At 43.9% G+C, this 23357-nt stretch overlaps 1 protein-coding gene across 1 annotated transcript; it reads right to left on the bottom strand.

Moving 5' to 3' along the window:
* Positions 1–377: 377 nt before the first annotated feature.
* On the bottom strand, positions 378–23060 carry col5a2b (collagen, type V, alpha 2b). Its single transcript, XM_035632981.2, has 55 exons — positions 22785–23060; positions 14251–14469; positions 13935–14159; positions 13283–13299; positions 13131–13163; positions 12989–13021; positions 12483–12536; positions 12288–12380; positions 12086–12160; positions 11932–11976; positions 11748–11801; positions 11589–11642; positions 11292–11345; positions 10940–10993; positions 10786–10839; positions 10540–10584; positions 10339–10392; positions 10199–10243; positions 9827–9880; positions 9418–9516; positions 9274–9318; positions 8896–8994; positions 8747–8800; positions 8514–8621; positions 8352–8405; positions 8143–8241; positions 7835–7888; positions 7584–7682; positions 7270–7323; positions 7114–7167; positions 6974–7027; positions 6792–6845; positions 6612–6656; positions 6397–6495; positions 6170–6277; positions 5919–5972; positions 5666–5719; positions 5270–5323; positions 5122–5175; positions 4908–5015; positions 4683–4736; positions 4474–4527; positions 4185–4346; positions 3988–4095; positions 3791–3898; positions 3447–3500; positions 3230–3337; positions 3092–3145; positions 2859–2966; positions 2715–2768; positions 2519–2626; positions 2011–2368; positions 1715–1905; positions 1316–1558; positions 378–1226 (listed from the first exon to the last, which is right to left on the bottom strand). The coding sequence occupies exons 1-55, from the start codon at positions 22879–22881 to the stop codon at positions 1080–1082; spliced, it is 4773 nt and encodes a 1590-aa protein (XP_035488874.2). The 5' UTR covers positions 22882–23060; the 3' UTR covers positions 378–1079.
* Positions 23061–23357: the final 297 nt, after the last annotated feature.

Genomic DNA, 23357 nt, shown 5'->3' with positions numbered 1-23357 from the left:
TTTTTGTAAATCAGCTAACCTCTGCGTGGTTATATTCCAAGAAATGTGCAGCAGAGTCCATGGATGTAAAATCCATATGAACTGGCATTCATCATAAATCACATGCTCATTTGTCTTCTTCATTTGAAACCCAGGCCTTCTGATGATCGACACGTTTACACCTGAATCATCAGATGAAATCAGTTGACTGTGATTTGATGCCCGGTAGGAAAAGCGTTGTCTCCCTCTAGTGGTGAGGCGGTTTGGGTTGAGTAGCGACTACGTTCATTGGAATTCTCATTTAAAAGCATACGTTTGCTGCTCATTAGGGGGAAACCAAGTGTTTATTTAATTTTTCCTTTTTTTCCTCACTTCAGTTGTTGGGACGAGCACAGTCATTCCAAAGACAGACTTTTTTTATTCCACATCCACAGTCAAAAAATGAACAGGTAATTTGCAATTTACAGTCACACGTTTCATTTACAAGTTGTTGGGGGTGAGTAAATGAGGTCCTGCACAGAACTGAATAATTTAGGTTCAAGCATGTTTTTTTATTTCTTCAATATTAACTTAAGTCATTGCCTTATAAACTCTAGCCCTACCAGGTACCTGGAAAAGACATCCATCACTATTTAAAAATGAGAAGGTTTGACGCTTTGCTGTATAACCATCAATTCTTCGACAAAATCCTCCCACTAAAAACTTTTATACATTTCTTTAAGATTTATTAATACTGGATGTTATTCCACTTTCTTTCTTTCTTTCTTTTATTCAACACCTCAGCATTTCTTTTTCTTCTTTTTTTTACACCCACATGCATTTCCCCCCACAGAGCACTTGCGCTCTAGATTGTAAAGTTTACTTATGCGGTGAATAAATTATGTCGGAGTCCCACCAGTCACACACTTCTCGTCCGCAGATACAGCAGTACTCCGACATCTTACGGGAAATGCAGCGTCGCGTGTGAAGAACCTTGATCGACTTGTACGCTCACAGAAAGAGGAGTCCATATACTATAATTTCTGGTGATGATGTTACTCCTCTACAAAAAGGGCTATTTGAGTTGCGTCTCGTGTCGGGTGTTTGCTTCTTTTTTTTTTTTACGAGAAGCACACGGGGCCAATGTCCAGGCCGAACTCCTGATCAGGCTTTCCGATGTCCATGGGGGCCAAGTCCACAACGGGCAGCCTGGCTGAAGTTTGAGTCCTGTACTCGATCACTGTCTTGCCCCACTGTCCATTTGATTGCTGGAGGAAAAAGAAAGTCCAGTTCAAGCATTTAATTGGCTCTCCCAATCAGTTTCCATCAAATTTAAGGAATTTCGTGAAAGACTTACTGAGCAGCCATCCTCGAGGACGGTGTATCGGAGGCGGTTGTTTCCCTGCGCTCTCAGCTCCTGGCCGTTAGAGCCTCGCAGGACCAGAGCTTTCTTCAGGTTGCTGCTCTTTGCGTCTTTGTAAGCCACGCTGTTCCTGCAGTGGTAGGTGATGTTCTGGTGCGACTCCTTGGACAACAGCTGCAGCAGCTTCATTTGAACAGCCACAGCGTTGGGCTGCTCCTCTCCATTCCCGTAGCCGAACTGAAATTAGACGCCAAATTGACAGGATTACAAAGATTTCCATGTTTCTAGATTCCACATTACTAAACACATCATGGTTGGGATGCACCAACCCTGACAATCATTTCAAAGCTTACACCCCATGCACATATCCAAATTGAGCTATTGGCTTCTTACTCTGGTGCCACCGTTCATGTTGGCTCCAAACCAAACGGGTTTGCTGGCGCTGGGACTGGATTCCGTCCACCAGGCCTTGCTGGGAATGTTTGCCGGATTGGCGGAGATGCAGGTTTCACCATTTTCCATATTGCAGAAAACCCTGATGGCGTCTTTTGGGCTTCCTTGATTTGGATCCAGCCAGTACTCACCTGCATTGAGAGACAAGAGAAAAATGAGGTCATATCGATATGATACTGGTCTAAAAATTCATGAAAAGGAAGAAGAAGAAGAGTAGAAAAAAGCAGGCCCCTCACCGCTCTTTTTCTGGGGGTAACACTGCTTGATGTCCTGGCAGGTTTTCGCGGGGTTCATCTTGCTGCCGTCAGGGCTGTGCAGGTTGTGCAGATGTCCGCTGAGGGTCTTCAGTGTGGCGTGGACACCGGTGTCGGCGCGCAGGAGGGCTTCCTTCTTATTGGGAAGGGCCTCGTCCCCGTTGAACTCTGGAGGCGGAGGACGATCAGCCGCCCCGTCGTCCTCGACGAATTCCAAAGCTTCCGACATGACGCCGTTGCCATCGTAGTCCTCTGGGGCGACCATGAGGTCTTCCATGGCTGCGGTGGGAGGTCCCGGGGGGCCTGGACGGCCGGCAGGTCCGGCTTCACCAGGTGGACCCTGACAAAGTACAGACAGTCTTTATGTTTAACATCCTTAACGTCCAGCGGTGTAGTCGAGATACTTATCCAATCTGTAGCAATGTGGGAGCGTTTAAATCACTCATACCTACTTGCTGAAAATAAAAACGCAAATGTAATCTTGTGTCACCTGTGCTCCGATGTCTCCACCGGATCCTCTGCTTCCGGGAGGTCCCATTGGTCCAGGCTGGCCAATGTTTCCTTCCTTTCCGGGAGGACCTGACACTCCGGGAGGTCCCTACGTGGTCGTAGAACAGTGTGAAATGATGCATATTTCTACCAGCTCCGTTTTTAAAATTCAATGAGCAAGGCACTTCTACACTTACCCTTGGCCCAGCTGGTCCAACAATACCTGTAGATCCTAGATCCCCTGTAGCACCCTAGAGCAAAGCATGATTTCAATTTAGTCCAGTTTATTTTGGGAGTGGGCCCCTTTGGACTGTATCTCCATTATAAAACATTTTGCTTACGGTAGTGCCGGGGAGACCGTGGAGACCAGTGAAACCTCTGTGTCCTTTCTGACCCCGCTCTCCTTGCTCTCCAGGGGTCCCCTTCTCTCCCTGTGGTCCTTGAGGACCCTAAAACATGTCATCAGGAAAACACCATCGTTTACAGTGAAAAAAAGTCACAATTTGTTTTAATTGTTGATTTTTTAAATAGTTGTAGAGGGTGGAAAAAAGAAAAATTGTATTTCATTATTTACCACTTTCCCCCGTACTCCAGGTTGTCCTTGGGGTCCAGGGGAGCCTTTGGCACCCTAAACACAAAACAATCAGAGAGTTTGCACTTTGTTGTGTGGCTAACATATGTGGCATGTTTTATTTCTGTACTTGAAACTCACATTTTCACCAATTTCTCCTGGACTGCCGGTGAATCCCACCGGACCTTCAGTTCCAGGAGACCCTGGAACACCAGCCAGACCCTCTGGTCCAAGATTTCCCCTGTCTCCCTGGAAACACATATGCACACCAGTGATTTCACGGCTGCTTTGTGGTGTCACCAATGGATTCAATCCACTATTTTAAAGAAACTGCACACACAAACGCCATGTATCTTACCCTTTCCCCTACTAGGCCATCTTTACCAGGTGACCCCTCTGCTCCAGCAATACCCTGAATCAACACAGATGGTGGTAGTAAATGGGAGAATATACAAAAGCAAATTAGTGAATTGTAAAGAAAGGGATGTGTTACAGAACAGACGGTTTACAAGCATGTTGTCCTGATAAGCTTCTTCCCTAAGGATTCTCCCTAATGATACACAGTGTTGTTAATGTAAAACAGTCTAAACAAGTCTGAAGCCAATATTATAAGATGGTTTGCAAAAATCATTTTTCTTTTATCACGTTTAGAAAAAAGGAAAGAAATAAGTGGTGCTCATTGGGAGTCACTCTTGGACAAACCTCCGGGCCGGCATCTCCTCTTGGCCCAGTGGCTCCTGGTAACCCAACTCCTCCAGCGGGCCCTTTGCCGCCCTGTATTCCAGGGGTTCCAGACTTTCCCGGTGGACCCTGAGAGACATAGAAACACAGTTCAAATAATTGTAACTAATGGGTGGTTTAAGTCAAGATGTAGTCAGTGAGGCCGCCGGGTTACATACAGCAGGACCTGGCAGTCCCAGCATGCCTCCCTCTCCTCTGAGTCCAGGCTGACCCACAATTCCTCGCTGTCCTGCGGCGCCAGCAGGTCCCGGAGGCCCGTCAGGCCCCTGACAGAGAAACACAGAGGCAGACAAGGAGTTTGAATCATCACAGCTCTTATTGGCTACTGCACTTGAATATAAGCGCTCTCTCTGACCGAAGGACCGTCCTCCCCAGAGTCTCCCTTCTCTCCGAGGATGCCAGGTGGGCCTGCAGGTCCTGCCTCTCCTTGACGTCCCTGACCCCCATTCTCTCCCAGGATCCCAGGGGGGCCCTGCTTTCCCGGAGCACCTATGGGCCCGTCTGCCCCAACAGCACCCTGAAACACGCGAAAACAACCTCTGGGTCAGAGAGAATTTTGAAAATACGAAATGAAAATAGAACATGCACTTTGGTGAAAATATTTTTTATGTGTTGTCTTAATTTACTCTGGCTAATCAACTCACAAAAGAACCTGGTGTTCCAACTCCTCCGGGCAACCCGGGAAATCCAGGAGAGCCCTGTGGGTAGAAAGCACTTCGAATAAGATGTATTTCATAATCATAATACTATTAATAATTGTTTAGCCATAACATGTTACAAAACACTCTGGAACAAGACAGTAGACAGCAAACTAAAGTTTTAAAAAAAGAAATTGAAACTCTGAACAGCTTACCGTTTGACCCTGTGTCCCTCTGCCGCCTTTCAATCCAGTCACACCACCAGGTCCCTAGAACAAACACACACATTCAGATGAGATCACTTCAAAATAAACAGTTTGTTTTATTCCTCCCACAAGATGTTTTAACGACAATTTCTCTCAAAGTTTGAAACCCGTATTTCTTTGGATTTTTCTGATGGATTTGGACACGAGTCCCATCATATGTTTGGGATTGTCTACCTGTGCTCCTGGTTTGCCAGCCGTCCCTTGAGGTCCAAACGGTCCCACCTCTCCCTTCAGGCCTGGCTCGCCTGTTTCACCTTTGACCCCAGGTTGACCATCGGGACCCTATGGGAGAAAAACCGGAAAATGTATCTTGTTTTGATCAAGTTCATGTGTAATATCTGACACTTTGTGCAGCAAATGTGTTGTGCTGTCTTTAGTGCCCACTTACAGAAGTTCCAGGGAATCCAACAGCACCAGTTGCACCGGGCTCACCAGTAGAACCCTGTTAATACCATCATCATCACATATGAATACACACTTAATCTCGAAAAAATATTAAACTTCCTGTCAGTTGTAGAAGAATACGTTCTACTAACAGCGATTCCCCTTGAGCCTCGGCGTCCTGCAGGTCCCGGTGGGCCGGTTTCACCCTGAAATGAGGGATAAGAAAAGTCAAATAAATTCAACAATCTTCAAACATGGCATATATATGATTTTTCATTTAAAGCTGGAATTAACAATGTAAGTCTACAGTTTCCAAAGACATTTCCAGTGGTCAATTTCATCAATATTTTACACTTTCCCCTCATTTCTCCTCGTTGTTTTGTGAAAGCCTTCTTCTTGGACCTGTACCAGTTCTTGTAGAACCGATGCTTACACTCATTGCTGATGTGCTCGTCGAAGAACCCAAGCTCTACTACTGAATTTCAGTCAAAAAATGATTTGCTAAATGTATATGCAGTATATGCTAAAAATGTTGCTTTTGAACCCACCTTATCTCCGTTGGGTCCACCGGAGCCAACAGGTCCAACAGGACCAGGAAGTCCCTGGTTATAAAAATAATAAAATATATATTTCAAATATATTTGTATCAGACAAACTTAAACTTTAATGTGAGATTATCCACCAGTGACGGTTTGACAGTGAATATGTTTTCATTCTGAAATAATTGCCACAAGTATCCAGCTTCTCCATCTGAGAGATCGGCAGTACTGATGTCCTGACTGTGTCCTGACCACGACTCACCCGTGCACCATCAGCTCCCGCTTGACCCTCGAGTCCTTTCTCTCCAACAGAACCCTGTCGGAAGAAATCAGCAGCTCGGATTCATTCCGTTTTGACAAGCTGAAGACATTTCTCTCATGCTAGATATTATGCAAAATAACTTTTGGCATCAATGCCCAATTAACTCGCTCTCTCTTGATGTATCAAGCGTCTAGGGACAGGTGTTTTTGTTGCCTCAGTTTCAGACAATCTGTTCTCGATCTGTAACTTACACCATCTCCTTTTGGGCCCGAAGGTCCAGAAATGCCCCTCTCCCCTGGCATCCCCTGAAGTCCTGGACCCCCTGGCTCACCAACACCACCCGTTGGACCTGCACTACCCTAAAATACACAAGAAAGTGTGACAGATTTACATGCAGCATTTCAAAAAGGATGCAGGGTTTGAATCTTGCTGCTTCACATTTCATTGTCAGTTTTTGGTTTTGTTTTGGTTGTAATACCTTTGGCCCATCTGTTCCTGGTCCACCTGCACCACCTTTGGGTCCCTGCAGCCCATTGGGTCCGATCTCTCCTCTTTCTCCTGGGGGGCCTCTTTCTCCCTACGAGGACAACCAGTAAATAAAAATATTTTAGTGCAACGTCTCACTGCTCTAAAAGACGAAATGCAATGTACTTTTACACCCTTTATATGGTGGAAGAGAAATTATGGACCTACCCGTGGACCAGTACCGCCGCCAGTCCCAGCCTCTCCAGCAAGACCCTGGAAAAAAACAAAAACATTATACTCAATGCAATAAGACACCATTGTACGGGTTCAATTAAATTCAATGGTTAAAACAAAAATCCAAGAAATTTAGCTTGAACTGAATTTTCTTGGTGTGTTATCTTATCGTACCTCATTGCCTGGTTTTCCTGACTCTCCAGGTGGGCCTGGCATTCCGGGCAAACCCTGAAGAATACCAACCACGTGAATTAAACATGTGTGAAAAATAATACATTCATGTAATAAAAAAACACCCACCAGACTCCAGTGCTAATCTCAAAGTTTATAATTTTATAATACAGGATGCAGGTTACCTGGAAACCGTGAAGTCCCTGTGGTCCGTGCTCTCCTCGTTTCCCTGCAGGACCCTGGAAAAAGCAAATGCGAAAATATTACCTAAAACATTATGTTATTGAATAATCGATAATTTTCCTCAACAAAGTGGGACCCTTACGGCCGGGCCGGCTGGTCCAGCTGCGCCTTCTTCTCCGTCTTTTCCATTCAGTCCCTAGAAAACAGTAAAGCGTTTCTAAGTACATTTGCACATTGATGAAGTGAACGAAGCCCCAGTAAGAATCACAGATTATATTTTATTCATAAAGACAGTTACCTTTTGACCTGGGGGTCCAGAACTTCCAGCCTCTCCGACCTTCCCAGCATCACCCTGAAAACAAAGGGGAACAAAACACAGAAGTCAGCATTTGCTGTGCTACCCAGTAGTTCATACATTACCGTCATTAGATATTGCACATAAGTCTGTTTTACATTGGTTATACATCTCTGTAAGTACATTTGCAGCCAAACAGGCAATGGTAGCACTCTCCCTCTTCTGACTCCATACACAGTAATGTTGTTCTATTTGCTCATCACAGGCGCCTAAAAATACAATATTTGTCGGGTAATCTCAAACACATTCATACTTACAGCAAAGCCTTTGGGTCCGGGCAGGCCCATGGGGCCAGCAGCTCCTCTGTTTCCAGTAGAACCGGCTGGGCCTTGTTTGCCATCCTCTCCTGCTGAGCCCTAGAATGACAGAAAGAAAATTCGATTCATGCCACCATGCAACAAATATACCACAAAAAATGCTGTACTCTAGGCTTGAGGAAAGAATGCATTGTTATGTAGTTGTGTTGGTATGCTATGAGAGGTTGATGAAATGTTGACCAGTTGCGTACCATGGGTCCTTGTTTTCCCTCTGCTCCCTGAGCGCCGATAAGTCCAGTCAGACCCTGAGAATCAAGACAGAAAATAAGATGCATTGTTAACGGAACAGCCTTAGATACCTCTCTCTAAAGTCACTTAGTAAATAGTCTATAAATATTCATTAAATCTATAAATGGTAAACAGTATCCCTGATACTTAGCATTATGCATTACACGACTTTCTGTCTTTCAGGGCACATGGGAAGTTTGTTATTGTATAAAAATATTGCAACTGGGTGTGATTTACTTCATAATAATAACAGACAATATTGGATATTTACCCGCGCTCCTGTTAAACCCGGCTCTCCGCTGCGTCCCAGATCTCCCACCAAACCTTTGGCGCCGGTTGACCCTAGCAGCCCTCTTTCACCCTGGGCTCCCTGTTGAGTCAAATCACCAACACTCAAAGAAACAGTCAAGTCATCATTTATCATAACCAAGAAGAGTATCTACATTCTGCTATATGTATTTTGATGTGAAGTCAACTCACCTTTTGCCCTGGCAAACCATCCGCACCTGGGAAACCCCTATTTCCTGGAGTTCCCTAAAACAAATGAAGGAAAATTCTCAGTTTCCTAAAAAAAAATTCACAGACCCTGAGATCATAAAACCTGAAAACACTTTTATAATGATGAGGTAAAATTTAACTCACTGCCTCCCCTGGAGGTCCTTGGGGGCCGATGGATCCGGCATCACCTCGTGGTCCACGTTTCCCATCATCTCCCATGGGGCCTAGTGGACCTGGGGCACCGTGGTCACCCTGACATCATACAGAACACAACAACCAGTGAATCACTCGAGCAGTCTCCCGACAAAGTCGTCAAACAATCTGTCAGTTAACTAACACAACACCAAAACTATACAACTGTACTCATTTTTATTTACTCTTTCCCCCTTGTGTCCAGCTTCTCCTTTGAATCCAGGCATGCCGCCATCACCCTGGGAAAAAAGAAAAACAGAGGGGTGGAAATCTACGAAAAAAAATTATTTCATACCCACTAGTAATTATGTACCAATGAAATGAGAGCTCATACCAATTGGCCCTTTGGCCCTTCTGTTCCTGTAGTTCCCTGGGGGCCGGGGGGACCGGCTGGGCCCAGCAAACCCGCCGGACCCTGAACACCTGCCAGACCCTGGGGAAGGGGAAGTTCAAGATTTTATTAGAATAAGAAGAATTCAAAAGACAACTGAAGCTGAATCTGCTGTATCACATATTCTTGGACATTCATCAAAAAGTAATTAAGAGGATAAAATCATTCCTGTAAATTCGGCCTTATTTTATTTTATCTATTAAAAAGGTTGGCTGAGTCGCAAAGAAAGAAAAATGTCCAATTTTGTCTAAATGAAAGGCCACAGATCAGCAGATTAATACACGAATGAAGCTTTTAATATCCATGTGCCGTTACACTTACTGTTTGGCCACGAGAGCCAGGAGCTCCATCAGTTCCTTCTGCACCCTGTTAGAAAACAAGATATTGAGTACAAATGATAACACTTCAAATTTGATCTTCCACGTTTTACGAATGATGATAATGATGAATTTAATTATAACACACCTGCTGTCCCGTTGGTCCGGGTGGTCCTCCATGCCCAGCGTCCCCTCTGGGTCCCTGCTGTCCTTGACTTCCTCTCACCCCGGTCGGTCCCGCTTCACCCTGCACCGAACAACACAAGACGAATTCAAGGACTTCTGGACGACTTCATGGGTTCGTTTTTGAATTCAAAAATCTTGAATTTGTCCTGGATCATTTGTCAAGTAAAAATTACTAATTTTAAAATGATTTCAATCGACCAATGTCCTTTTTCTTTCCCTGTGTTGATGGGTGGAATGTCTCCTGGGGCCACTATAAAAGTTTTTTTTTAGTGAAGTAAATAACAATGGACTCATGTTACACCTATTTTCTTTTAAATGTCACATGACTGTCAACTACTGTTCATGACACCGGACGGTAAAAACAATCTCACCTTCATTCCTGGGTTACCGGGAAATCCTGCTACTCCGGGGATTCCCAGTGGACCCTGTAATTAGAGAAAAATTCATACAATATAATATTACAAAAAAAAAATCAGGTTATAGCCCAGATCCTCAGTTTCAGTTTCATTGTGTTATCATTTGATGTTAAAGGCAGTTTCAGGGTGTTTTTCATTTTGATGCTGAAACACCTGCAGAGAAAAATAATCTTGAATAAAAGATGTAACTGGTGCTTTGACGGGGGTTCGCTGTAGCAAAGCGAGAGGTTATATTTTATTTCTCTGAGTTGCATATTGGGAGTTACACTAAAATTCCATTCATTTGCAATTCATTCATTAATTTACACCATACGTATTAGTCCTTACCAGAGGACCTGGTTTGCCGACGTCGCCGGATGCACCACGTTTTCCCTTAAAGAATAAGAGAAAGAAACTGTTTTAACCCTGCAACATAATTTTTCATTACAAATTCTTTTTGTTTTTAAAGGATGCTTTTATTTTCTTACAATAGGCCCAGTTGGGCCGACTCGGCCTCGTTCTCCCTGCAGACCCGCTGGCCCCTGAAACAGAAGACTCAGCTCAGTATCTGCATGGCTGAAAACTGACTCCGTACCAAATACTCAGATTATCTTTTTACTGTGTGTGTGTGTGTGTGTGTGTGTGTGTGTGTGTTTGTGTGAGTGTGTGTGTGTGTGTGTGTTACCTACCAGTGGACCAGGAGCACCCATGGCACCGGGAGTACCAGATGTACCCTGAAGAAACACAAAGACACAGACACAACGCAGGTTTGAGACATCCACCGTTAAACACTTTGGTGTTATATCACAAAGTGTGATGCTATATTTGATGTGGATTCCGTTCTTTGCAGTCAAAAACAGTTTTTAATGCTAATATAATATAATATATTAATAGTAAGAATCTGAGCTGTACAGGATGAGGTGACGAGTTCGTACCTTCGTCCCAACTGCTCCAGACTCGCCTCTTGACCCGAGAAGGCCGGCATTTCCCTGTTTAAATTCAGAAAAAGATCAACATTCTTAATACCACTCAATGAATGAGAAAAGTGCCGGCCCACTGGTGACTTATGACTTCAGCTGCATGACTCACCTTGTGACCTTTCAGTCCTGGAAGACCTGGGAGTCCTGGGAATCCTCTTGCACCCTACAGAAAACATCAAATTGTATCCCATCTTACACCCCTTCTTGTTATATATCTGTACTCATATCTTTGATTCTGGCACATCATCTGGATTTGTTTTGTCTTTTGAAAGTTTTTTATGAGCCGCTTTGGGTCACTGGATTCATCCAGGTCCGTCCCACACACTAGATTTTTACATCATATGGAAATTAAACAGATGCCCCTTTTGTTTCATCAGGGCTTGATTAATAATAACATTGGGTTTGGATTAATAAGGTTATAATTCATTTAATAAATTGAGCGCTAGCAGACGACTGATTACCATAGATCCTGGATATCCTGGTTCTCCTGTAGTACCTGCAGCACCAGGTTCTCCCTGAGCAGATAAATGGAAATAGTAGTAAACAAAGTCGATGATTATGATGCTAGCAATCACAATCAATTGACAATGAAAAAAGTATTAGCAATAATAGCTTATGTGACATTACGTGCAAATGCTAATCAATGCTAATAGTAATGAAGCTGTTGATACAAATGTCAAAAAGGGCAAGGTGAAAAATAAAAAGCAGAACAAAAAGAGATTCATATGGACGTCCAGGGTCATGTTTATTTGACTCACGTCAGCTCCGGGTTTTCCTGCTGGACCTTCTGGTCCTCGATGACCCGGCTCACCCTGCGGACAGACACGTTCAAATTCAAACTCAACTTCAACAACACCGAAATGAGAGGGAAGTTTTGTGTGTAAAATGTAAAAGATGAGGAAAGCAGAATTTCCCACCATTGGTCCTGGCTCTCCAGCATCTCCTGGGAGTCCCTGGCCACCACTGGGACCCTGAACAAGAATGGAGGAGATAAAGGATATAGCGACTTAGAAAGAAAAAAAAAAATGACATGAGTCAAATCAGTCAAAGAAAAACGAATAAATATGGTCATTTGAAGGCGTTTCTTGGACCAGAACTTACCGGTACTCCAGTAGAACCTGGAGGTCCTCGTGGTCCTGCTTCACCCTGAAACAACAGCATTTCACACACTGTAGTTTGAACCGCACACTATAAAATGTATGACATGAAATATATTATATTATTATTTTTTCTTTCATGATCGCGCAACACTCACCCTCGATCCTGTCAACATCCCAGCCATACCAGCCTTCTCACTGAAACCTGAGGCCATATGTGTCACGAGGTTGCCCTTTTGAGAGAAATTCATTCCAAAAATTAAACGTTCAAATCAATCCTATGGGAGTGGTTGCATTACATCACACTGCAGTGATGCAACACAAGCGACGAGCAAACCACCAACTCTGAGAGAAACTCACCCCAGGGTGGGAGGGATGGCCTGGGGCTCCTGGTTCGCCAGGATTTCCTGGCACACCGGGCTCTCCGTCAAATCCTTGAGGCCCCGCGAATCCCTGCAGGTTTCGTTGAAATATATCGTTACATTGTTTGTCCACTTGGACATGTGAACAGTTAATGTCTGAAAAAAGAGAAAGAGGTATTGATCTCAGACTTACCCGTCTGCCTTTAAAGCCTCTTGGTCCGGCGCGACCCTGACTTCCCGGAGGACCCTGACCGAAAAAAAACAAATAAGTACGTGAAATAATATAAGATATACAAAAAGGCATGCAGTAACGTTCACAGAAAACACATTAGGCCATGCTAACAAGCAAAACTAGTTCTTCAACACAAATCCTTAATGAACATCCTGTTCATTATTAGATTACATGAACATCTTTAATTTCTCTATGTGAACGATGAACAGACAAGTTTCCCGTAACCATAAACGATAAAGTCTAATAAAGGTAAAAAAAAAATGGTGATGTTTTAATGCCCTCTAATTGTCAAAGCGAGTGCACTGAGCTCACCATAACGGAGCTCGCCCTGAAAAGTCTCCTGTTATAGATCTTGTGATGCACTTTATTACACTCTTATATATTATACATGATCAAAATATACACACTGGAACATGTAAGAATAAACCAAAAAAACAGTAGTGAGAGTAAAAGCAGTATAAACCCACCGAGGGTCCTTGAGGTCCAGGGAGCCCGACCACCTAAAAGAAAAAAAAATGTTTTTACAAACTTGCCTATTTATTAATAGGGCGCTGCAATTAAAAACAAGAACCATAAAAACAGACCATGCACTGTGTTGAGATTACTTACATATGGAATATCACCTGGTTCACCTTTCTGTCCCTAAAACACAAAGCATTTACCCTTTTATTTAATTGTTTTATTAAAAAGAACAGCAGCATTTTTAAATCATTAATGAATTTGTTTAAAACAATTCATGTTACAAAGGATTTGTGACTTACCTTGAAGCCCATGATTTCTTGGGGAAAAGAGAAAAAAAGAAAGTTAGCTTATACATTATAATCATTTACCTTCCTCTGTTTCAGTTCAGTTAAGTTACCCTTTGTTATCCCGTGTTTGATTTTATCTTGAGTTTGTTATTTCCTGTTTTATTTTGAAGTCACTTTCCTTGTTTCTCTTCACTTCCTTTTCCCCCTTGTCTTGTTTTTGTCACTTGACCTATCTTGTGTCGAACCCCAGCCCCTGTGATTGTCTCCACCTGTTGCTAATGAGTCTCACCTGCATCCAATCAGCCTTGATTTCCTGGTGCATTTAAGTTCATCGGTTTTGTTCAGAGATGTCTGCCGTGTTATCTCCCGGTTCTCATTACCCTTTGTTATAATATTGATTTCATAATGTCACATTCACACGATATCATACCATTGAACCTGAAGAAGATTGAAGATTGCATTGACAAAAGACACTCGCTTTCAATCGTTTAGTGACATGATGCAAATATGTACTTCAAGGTGCGTCGGTACAGCATGACATCACTGTTGGGCGTGGTTGCAGGTGCAAAAAATTAGCAAATGCTACAAACTATAGTGACCAAGTAATGTTCTCGTTTCTGATTCAGATAAAATTGTCTAGCACTAAAATGACAAATTTTCTCACCAATCATCCTGCTAGCGCTGGCGTAGGTGCTGCACACAGGGCAGCACTCGCCCTCGGGTGTGACGACCTTGTCGCAGTTGGGCACGGTTTCACACTGCACCTCGTCGCAGACAGCGACACCATTGTCGCAGACGCACACGCGACAGGGCTCTGGTTTCCAGATGTCGTCGTGGCCGTAAACTTGCCCGTCGACCGCACAGCTCTCCCCTTTGTTCTCATCTGCAGCTGCAGCACAAAGACAGGTGGGGCATTTTAAAAAGCAGTGCTACAATCTGAGCTCTGGACAAAGTGGTGAAAGTGGGTGGTCAATATTTACCTGCGGTGGGGCCTGTGCCGGGCGTCGACGTCGAGGCCGCTGTCACGCACACGGGGCAGCACTCGCCGTCCGGGGTCACCGCTTCCCGGCAGTCGCCGAGGTCCTCGCACACCACGTCCTCGCACACGGCAGTCCCCGCGTCGCACACGCAGATCCGACACGGCTCCGGGTTCCACATGTCGTCGTTGGCGTAGACTTTTCCATTTTCCGTGCAGGTGTCTTTTGCGAAACAGGAAATAACAGAAATTAGTGTCTGGGGTGGTTGTTGAATAGAAATTGAAGAACTTCAAATGTGCACTAAATATGAAGCTACCAGGGAGCCTGATACGACGAGAAACAGGGGGACACAGCTAGCCAGGTAATGTCCAAACATTATACAACATCTAATGGACAATCATACTAAACTTGTTTTATTATCTCTGGCTCTGGATTGTGGATTAGCTGTTTCTGCTGTTAAACAGCTATTAGCTGTTAGCTGTTTATGTTAAGGTCAGGTAACTGTTCCATCCATCCATCGTCTATCACTTTATCCATTTGAGGAGCCAATGTCATCTGGAGCCAATCCCAGATGACAATGGGCGAGACACCCCTGGACAGGTCCCCAGCCTATCGCAGGGCCACATACAGAGACGGACAACTATTCACTCTCACATTCACACGATCAATTTAGAGTCTCCAATTTATCTAACCCATTCTGCATGTCTTTGGACTGTGGGAGGAAGCCGGAAAACCCAGAGAGAACCCACGCATACACAGGGAGTACATGCAAACTCCACACAGAAAGGCCCTGGTTGGCTTGAACCGGGATTTGAACCCAGAACCTTCTTGCTGTGACGAGGGTGCTAACCACTACGCCACCGAGCAGCCCACCCGCTAACTGTTACCAGGGGGAACCTTCATATTTGGCATCATAGTCTCGTCTTCTAACCCTTGGCATGGAAGCACGTTTCACCGAATGTAAAAGTTTTCTATGTAAATACAAGATCTTAAATTCTAATGGCATACACCAACATGCTTAACAATTATGTTTGCAACAAACAATGGGAAAGTAATTCTGTTTTTTTAAAGCCCCTATGTGTAGACTTTTTTTTTCTAACTTTAGCACCTGGTAAATTACTCTGAAAAACAGAAGATTATGTTTGTATGTAAGTGTTTAGACAAGTGTAATAGCATGAATAACTTTTTTATCTGGCCATTGGGGGGCGCCAAAGTAAAATTTTAAAATCCTACACATAGGGACTTTCTAAACAGTGCACCATTTAAAAGAAAAAGGACATTTTAACTCCAACACAGGGTAGCAACTCACAGAAATGTGCAAAGTGGAAATAACCATAATCAAAATGGCATTAAGAGTTCAAAGAACAATATGACACAACATATGGCGAAGGTGGTACAATTTCCCAGAGGAATACACCTTAGATAGTCCATAAGTTACTTGCTCAACTCAATTTCTGTTACAACAAATCTGGTAGCAGCTCTCTCTCTATTTTTATCAAAACTGAAATGGCTCTAAGTCAAGTTGCTACCAATGTTTTTGCTGCACAGAAGTTGGTTGAGAAGTGAGCTTATCTGGCAAAAAACGAAAGAAAACAAAATTATCAATGTATTCCTTTGCAAAGTTAAAGGGAAACTAAGGGCATAATCAGAGATTTTCAAAACATTTTCAGGCGGCGTGCACAGCATGGAGCCTGAAGAGGAGGGATTCAGGCTGGAACAGATGATGAACAGCAGTCCTGACACAGATGGGAATATTTTCCGACTGCCGAGGGTCGTGGGAAAGGTCGCCACAGGAGATGTGCAGGTAACAAAACAGGCCTGGGATGTTCACTTTTACCCGTTTCAGCGTCTGCTGTGTTCGGGCGCCGTGCTGCGGCTGCGCACACAGGGCAACACGCGCCCTCTGGGACTTCTGTGGCCTCGCAGTCACCTACATCCTCGCACACCACGTCCTCACAAACCACTGTACCCATATCACATATACAGACCCCACACGGGTCCGGGTACCATATCTGGTTGTTGGAGTAGACTTTGCCGTCCTCTGTGCAGGAATCTTGATGGAAAAAGAACAGCAGCGGGCATCAGCGAGGGTTGTTGTTCGTCAACTGATGCAGTCTGTGTGTAACTAACTGTGATTTATCGGCTATAGTAGCTTTCTGCTATCTGTTTTTTCAGCCATGTTAGCAGCATGGCACTAGGAGGTCAACAATATTTGTTCCATCTATATTCGATTTTTGACCACCCAGCAACTTTTCGATGGACCACCATGAGATTTGGTCTACACATTCATGGTTACCGTGGTTTCGTGTTAACTTGCGACATTTCCTCTCTTGCAGGTTCACATTTTGTCTCCAGTAAAATGTCTCGAACAATGTTGAATATATTGTCGTGACAACAACACAGTGTTGCCGAATAACTTCTCAAACAAAATTGCTCCAATCAGCCTATTTGTGGCTAAGAGTTGCTCAAGGTTGCCGAATAATTACAACGTCATTCACCAACTTTTATCATTCTTATGCATCGTACTGACTGAAAGTAATGTCACAGTTCTCTTATGTCATCCCCGTTTCTGACAACACCAAAGAAAAGGAATGAAAGGTTGAATGAATGAAAACTACAAACAAAAAACTGTGAAGAAGTTGACGGAGTTTCGGTTGTGGAATATAGTTTTTTTTGCTTTTTGAAAAACAAGAAACACAAAGAAAAGGGAAAGGGGAGTGACGTCATTTTCATTTGCCAGGACAAACGAGGGGCCTAAGAGTTGAGACCATGCGAGAAGAAAACCACATCCACATAAATAGCCCTAGAGGTAGATTTGTAAATGTGGAATGTGTTTGTGGAACACAGACCCACATTCAAATCTCCTCTTCCAAATGTCAGGTTTTAAAACGGTTCTTAAATATTTATTACCGCTTTTATCGTCCGTGCTGGGAGGAGGCGGTGCGGCGGCTCTCGAGCACACGGGGCAACATTCGCCCTCGGGGGCCTCGGTTGCCCGGCAGTCCCCAAGCTCTTCGCACACCACTTCCTCGCACACCACTGTCCCCGTGTCGCATATGCACACTCGACACGGCTCCGGGCTCCATATCTGATTGTTGGAGTAGGTCCTGCCGTTTTCTGCGCAGGCATCTTCGTGAAACAGAACGGCAACCGCTTCAGTACCAGTGGCTGATTCCCTGTCTCACTTAGCAGTGATGGTGAAGTCATCATTGTGCATCATTATGGGGTTTTGGACCATGACTCAGCTATATTGCACTACCTACGGCATGCATCAAACCAGGAAAAAACTGCTCCCTGTATACCACAATGTAAACATGAGCTGCAGTCTTTTGTTTGCTGTAACTGGGAAAAGGTCGAAGTTGAACTTTGAGCCAGTCCCCATGATGCAGGAAAATATCTGCGATGCGTTCCTCTTGTTTTTTCCACAGAAGTCGTCTACTCTGAACACCAAGTCTAATCCACAAGTTTAAAACAATCATGATTCCTGTGGGCCCGTAGCCGCAAACAGTATACAGAGAAATGGTTTCCTCAGCTTTAACTGCTGAGCTCGCGGTGGAGGCTAAACCAGCGAAAGTGACACTTGACACAGCAGAGGGCCAATTCTTGGGATCTGAACTGGAGCACACGACGGAGGTGTGTGGGATAAACACAGCACTCACCTTTTCCTGTTTAAATGGGCAAAATTTATAGGCAGAGCTCTCTGGAAGAAATTATGTTTCTGGCTCAGACGAAGACCAAAAAAAACGATGCACAAGGGCTGTTAACGTCAGAGATATCAATATATATTTATAGTATATATAATATAGTATATATTTAGTGCAAGGATTCTACTTTGAAACCATAATCACTCAGCGTGCCGCATTTAAACTGTACTTTTGTTTCACTCATGTTTAAACTGCATCCAGGTGAACTCAACAGGACCTGAACAGGATGTATGTTAATCTAATCCCTCTCTGATTCTCACCAGCAGTGTTCCCTGCAGGAGAGGGAATGAAGGCCCAACAGCAGTTGCAACGCCCCATTTACCTGCGTCCTGTGTTTCTGCACCGTGAGGCGTCGCCGCCGCGGTGGCGCATGCCAGGCAACACTGGCCCTCGGGGGTCACAGCCGCCGGGCAGCCACTGAGCTCCTCGCACACCTCGTCCTCGCACACCACGGTGCCCAGGTCGCAAACGCAGGTCCGACACGGCTCCGGGCTCCATATCTGATTGTTGGAGTAGACCGTTCCGTTCTCTGCGCAGCTGTCTGAGTCGGGCAGAGCAGCAGTGAACTCCTATAGAGTATAGAGGATGATCTCCATGCACTTGTGCAAGTATGCTTCACTTTGAAACACTCCCTCACTGGGCAAATGTCTCAGGGAGTATAAATTGTCATGAAACTAAGGATAAAATCTTTATAACACGATATTGACACCCATGAAATATTAAAACACCCAAAATAAAAGGACCAGTGGATGCAGCCCAATGTATTTTGCACTTTCGAACAGTAGGCTGCATCCATTGATAAGTAATAAAAATAAACATAAGCAGGTAGAATGCTAACATCAATCAAACACTGTGTCACACATAGCCTCTGCTTGTGTCAATGAGATATCAGCTGGCAGTTGTGCAGTGCATTGAGGAAAAAGTAAATAAGTAAATAATATCAGTGACACCTCAGTGATACAGTGATGATGGTGATGGTGAGTGCAGCTGCTACCAAGCCACCGACGAAGGTTAGATTTCGGCCTTCGCAGTCAGCTCCTCCCCTAACGTGCTACTATAACAAGCCACTTTGCATGAACTGTTATTGGTACATCGACGTATTAAAAATGCATCATATGTCACACGCAGAGCCACTGTCAGCATCACCGCATGTTACAGTTCACAAGGTCGAACTTTAAAATGCCATTAAATTTCTTTGATTGGTTGGGTGGCTGTCTAACTATCATATCTATATTTCTTTCTTGTATTTAAGCATAAACATTTTAGAAGACACAAAAGTCAACAAGAAAAGTCTTTGAACTCAACATTCAACATCATGAAATAGTGAGAATTTATGATCCCTTCACTAAATTAATGAGTCTTTTCTAACCGACAGTTCACCTGCCATGCTTCTGAGGTTTTGGAGACGTGAGCCACCTGCGTGCAGTGAATCAACTGATGTGCTGTTGCAGCATTTTAGCTCAATCATTTAGAATTTAAAAAAAGAAAGCAGATGTCTGCAACAAATTTCCCCTCAGGAGATAAAATGAGAGCATACTGATTTAAAACCACTGATGTGGTTCCAAAACGGAGACTCACACGTGCCACACGAGAGTCAGGTGTCGAGACAAACATTTACAGGCAAATTGCCCTTGAGCAAGGCAGTGACTAGACTGTGGCTGGACTCCGTAGCCCCCTGGCTGTGAACTTACCCATAAATGTGGAATTATGCAATAATTTCTGTCTCTCCCACGGCTCCTACTGTAAACATAAAACGCGCTGAGACCTTTAGTTTTCATGTTATCATCACATCACAGAAATTACATTGATCAAAAGGTATGTCCTATAATCAAGCACATCCAGGAATTAAGTTATTTAAAAAAAAAAAAAAAGATGTCTCAGGCTTCTGGAAGGTTTGGATACTGAAAATTTGATATTAGATTAGTAAATTAAGCCCTTAATATTTTTGATGACGACAAGAGATAAATCAGCCAGCAGAGTGAATTTTCATGATTTTCTGCAAAAAACTTGTGCCCTGTCATATTGTCTACTGGGACACATTTCAGACACAGGGGGAAACAAAATTGTGAGGGAGTTAAATCATCACTCCGTATTGGCAGCAAATAAGATTATATGTGATGATGGGTGATTTCTTTGCGCCATCTGTGTCCCGCAGGCCGAGGATCAAAATCCTGAACCCTCTTTTGTCCCAAAGAAAGAAAAACCATCAGGGAAAGGAGCAAAACTAAAGAAAGAAAACGAAGGCCAGAGAAGACATATGGCCACCTGCTGCAGGCTCTGTGCGCATATTTTTCAATCCAGGGAGTTTTAAGTGACGTCCCAAAGTACTAATTATGTGGTGGAGCCTCTCCCGGCGAGAGCAGGCTGCATTTCAAAAACTCAAAAGTTATTTCAGGGAGAAACCGCAGTGGCTCTATTATACGTTTGGGCTCGGCATATAGAATTTGTGGCTCTGCCTGTATCTTGGGAGAGCGCGGAGGTGCCACACCCGCCCGGAGAATACCCTCCTGCTACGAAAGACCTGCTTCACCCCGAGGGGCAGCTGGCTGGCATGCAGGCGGCAGCACGTGTCAAGCTGCAGGTTTATTCAGTGGTTTACTGGTTTTATATTGCTCGGCGTCTGCCTCCTTTCTGAATATTCAACCTTTTACCCGGAAGAAAAGGGCATTTTGATGAATTGCACTTTGGCTTCTGTAGACATTTAGAAAAGTTGTAACCCCCCCGCCCCCCCCAAAAAACTTGATATATTTTTAGACAGTTGGCTTTAGTTTTTAATAATTATGGCTTAGATTTCCACGACTTACTGTGTGCTCTTTTTATTTTATGTATTTTATTTTCATCTTTTTAAGGGCAACTTAAACTTTAAACGTTTAAACTATACCTTAAGTAAGTGGTTAAGGTGATTTTCATTTTGCTTCTCCTACAGTGTGTTTCTCTTAATTGATCGCAGTTCCCCATTTGAAGGGAAATTTACTCTGCGACTTCATTCCCATTTTTGAAAAATGTTTGTTATTTAAATACTCTTTTAATACTCCTGTCGAGGGCGAGGACTTTTTTTAACTCCTTTTTCCTGCTTAGCAAAACCCACCAAATGAAACCACTCGAAGTGATTACAATCATCAAGGCCGCAGGAGTCTAATTCAATAGTGAACAAGAAAATTCCAGTGACGCATGTTAACATCTTATTTGCCTTAAAGCCGGTGCTATACACATAAACTCAAAACCTGATGATGTTATTCCAACTCTTAACACACAAACCAAGACATGATCTTGGAGAGCCGAATGGTTTTAATTCCCTTCACAGCAGCAGCATGTAGGTTGTGGCCTAAATAGACTCATCATGTTGGTCCTAAACTGGGATTATAAAGTCTAAAATAATTCACAGGAATAGTAAAGAAGAAAAAAAAAACATATTTCAGTAATACAAAGTTGTTATATCCATCTATCTATCTAGAACTCCATTAAAAGAGTATTTTTGGGATTAACGCTGTTGTTTTTCTTTACAATTTCATTAGTTGCTCTCAGGTAAATACCAGGCTAGCCTTTCCCCTTTGTTTTATCTGGCGAGTCGGTATTGAGGCAGCGTCTAAACTCTTTGCAGCCCTGCTCAACATAAGATCAAATTGGACATTGGGTAAATCCTCCTTTGTTAAAAATAAGATTTGGTCGCCATTGTCCTATAATAACGTTGTTATTGTTTGAGGCGGAATTGTGTCCTGTCAGTCCACAGCTTGCTGCATGTCAAGATGGCCGCCCATGTCAGATGTAGGCGAACATCCATAAGTCATACTTTTCTTTTTCCCTGTCACAGCCTCGGCGGACGTGATGAAAGCGAGCAAAGCTCCCTCCTCTCTCCTTTCTCCCTCACTCGCATGGGTGTGTCCCGTCTGCCTCTGGCCCCGAAGTCTGACCAAAATTAGTGGCCTGCTTTCGTCCATCCCATCCATGAGGCCACATCATTATAGCCACGGCGCTCGCAAACCCCTTCATTCGCACTGAAATAGCCCGGGCCAGCCGTGTGCACTCTTTAGTGTGCACTGCAGCGTGCATGGGGGGGTGGGGGTGAAGATATTTTTGACCCACATCCACTGGGACGTTTTATTTTAGAAGAAGTGCACAAAAAAGGGAACGGCCACATCTCCGCATTTTGAGAAATCATTTTGAAATGGAGATTCTGTGTCAACGACATGACACAGCCTCAATGTCAGGGGTGAGCATCCCTAGCGTCCAATTTATTTGTCACCTTTAATATTTCTGATTTAGTACCTCTTTGGCCAGATGTATTGTGTCCACACAACGAGAACACACTTCCTCATCATCACTCCGCTTTCAGCAGGTTCATGATCAGTGCAAATTGTGTCTCACTAAGGCATAGTAAGCCTTTTTTCTGCTTGAGGTCGTGGGTGTGATTTTAACCTTCCTGAACCACAAGGCCAGTGTGGGGAGGCCGAGCTGCGGCTTATAAATATAAAACATTTCGCAGGAGAAGAAAAACTTCCCAGACCGCATCCTTTTTTCTTTTTTTTAAGGAGAAGAAGAAGAAGAAGGAATCGTAAGCCTGGGGATATAATGGGAAAAACAAACAGGAGTGTACAAAAACATGTGGCAAAGTAAATGTGTTTACAAGACTCGGCAGCTCAAACATGAATCCTGCAAATACAACAAACGGTCAAACGTAAAACAGACAAAAATATAATAATAATATAATAGACAAATACAAAAATAGAACCTGCATGAACCTGTCAGTACCTAAACATATCAGGTATCAACAAAGAGACAGAGCCAATCAGAGGACAGGAGGAGAGGTCATATTTTGGGGTGGCCGTCACTCACCTTTCTTGCTATCTTCTTGGCAGGTCACTGCAATCACCTGAGCCAAGGCGACGATGGCGAGGCACGAGGTAATCCTAGAGAGCACCGAGGGGCCCATGTCTGAATGTCAGACACGCAGCGTCCTCACACACACGCGCACACAGCCGCCGAGGATCAGGGACAGAGGAAGTCAAGAGTGAGCCGGACGCCGGGCTACAGCATCCAGACTGGGAAATCCAAATATCCCTGAGTGGAGCAGGCTCCTGGATGAGCGATCACTGCAAACTGAAACAAGCAGGGCCCCCCCAAACAAAACATCTCTCCCTCCCACTTGCACTCTCCTCCTCCTCCTCCCCTTTCCCTCTCTCATCATTTACTCTTTCTTGCTCCTCCTCGGCCTCTCTCGGTTGTCAAGTGAAGACGAAGCTAATTAGAGGCTGTTCAAAAGTTGTGCAGCCAAACGACTTTCAATCATTCTTTTAAAGATTTGAGCTTTTCTTTCATTTGTGAAGTTGCTAATTTTACTCATGCACGTGGCCCAATTGGACAAGGCGCCTGACTTCGGATCAGAAGATTGAGGGTTTAAGTGCCTTA

This window comes from Scophthalmus maximus, chromosome 1, assembly GCF_022379125.1.
Source record: "Scophthalmus maximus strain ysfricsl-2021 chromosome 1, ASM2237912v1, whole genome shotgun sequence".
NCBI lineage: Eukaryota > Metazoa > Chordata > Actinopteri > Pleuronectiformes > Scophthalmidae > Scophthalmus > Scophthalmus maximus.
The sequence above is the reverse complement of the archived record's forward strand: the minus strand, read 5'-3'. Positions and strand labels throughout refer to the sequence as shown.

Bases quoted from the DNA above. Each gene is read 5' to 3' on its own strand.
- col5a2b (XM_035632981.2), bottom strand. From the start codon at position 22,881: ATGGGCCCCTCGGTGCTCTCTAGGATTACCTCGTGCCTCGCCATCGTC. The intron at 11,346-11,588 runs GTGAGTCAAATA...TTATCTGCTCAG, and splicing joins CAGGAAAACCCGGAGCTGAC to GGAGAACCTGGTGCTGCAGG. The intron at 5,016-5,121 runs GTAAGTGGGCAC...TTTCTCCCATAG, and splicing joins TTGGATTCCCTGGAACTTCT to GGTCCCGATGGTCAACCTGG.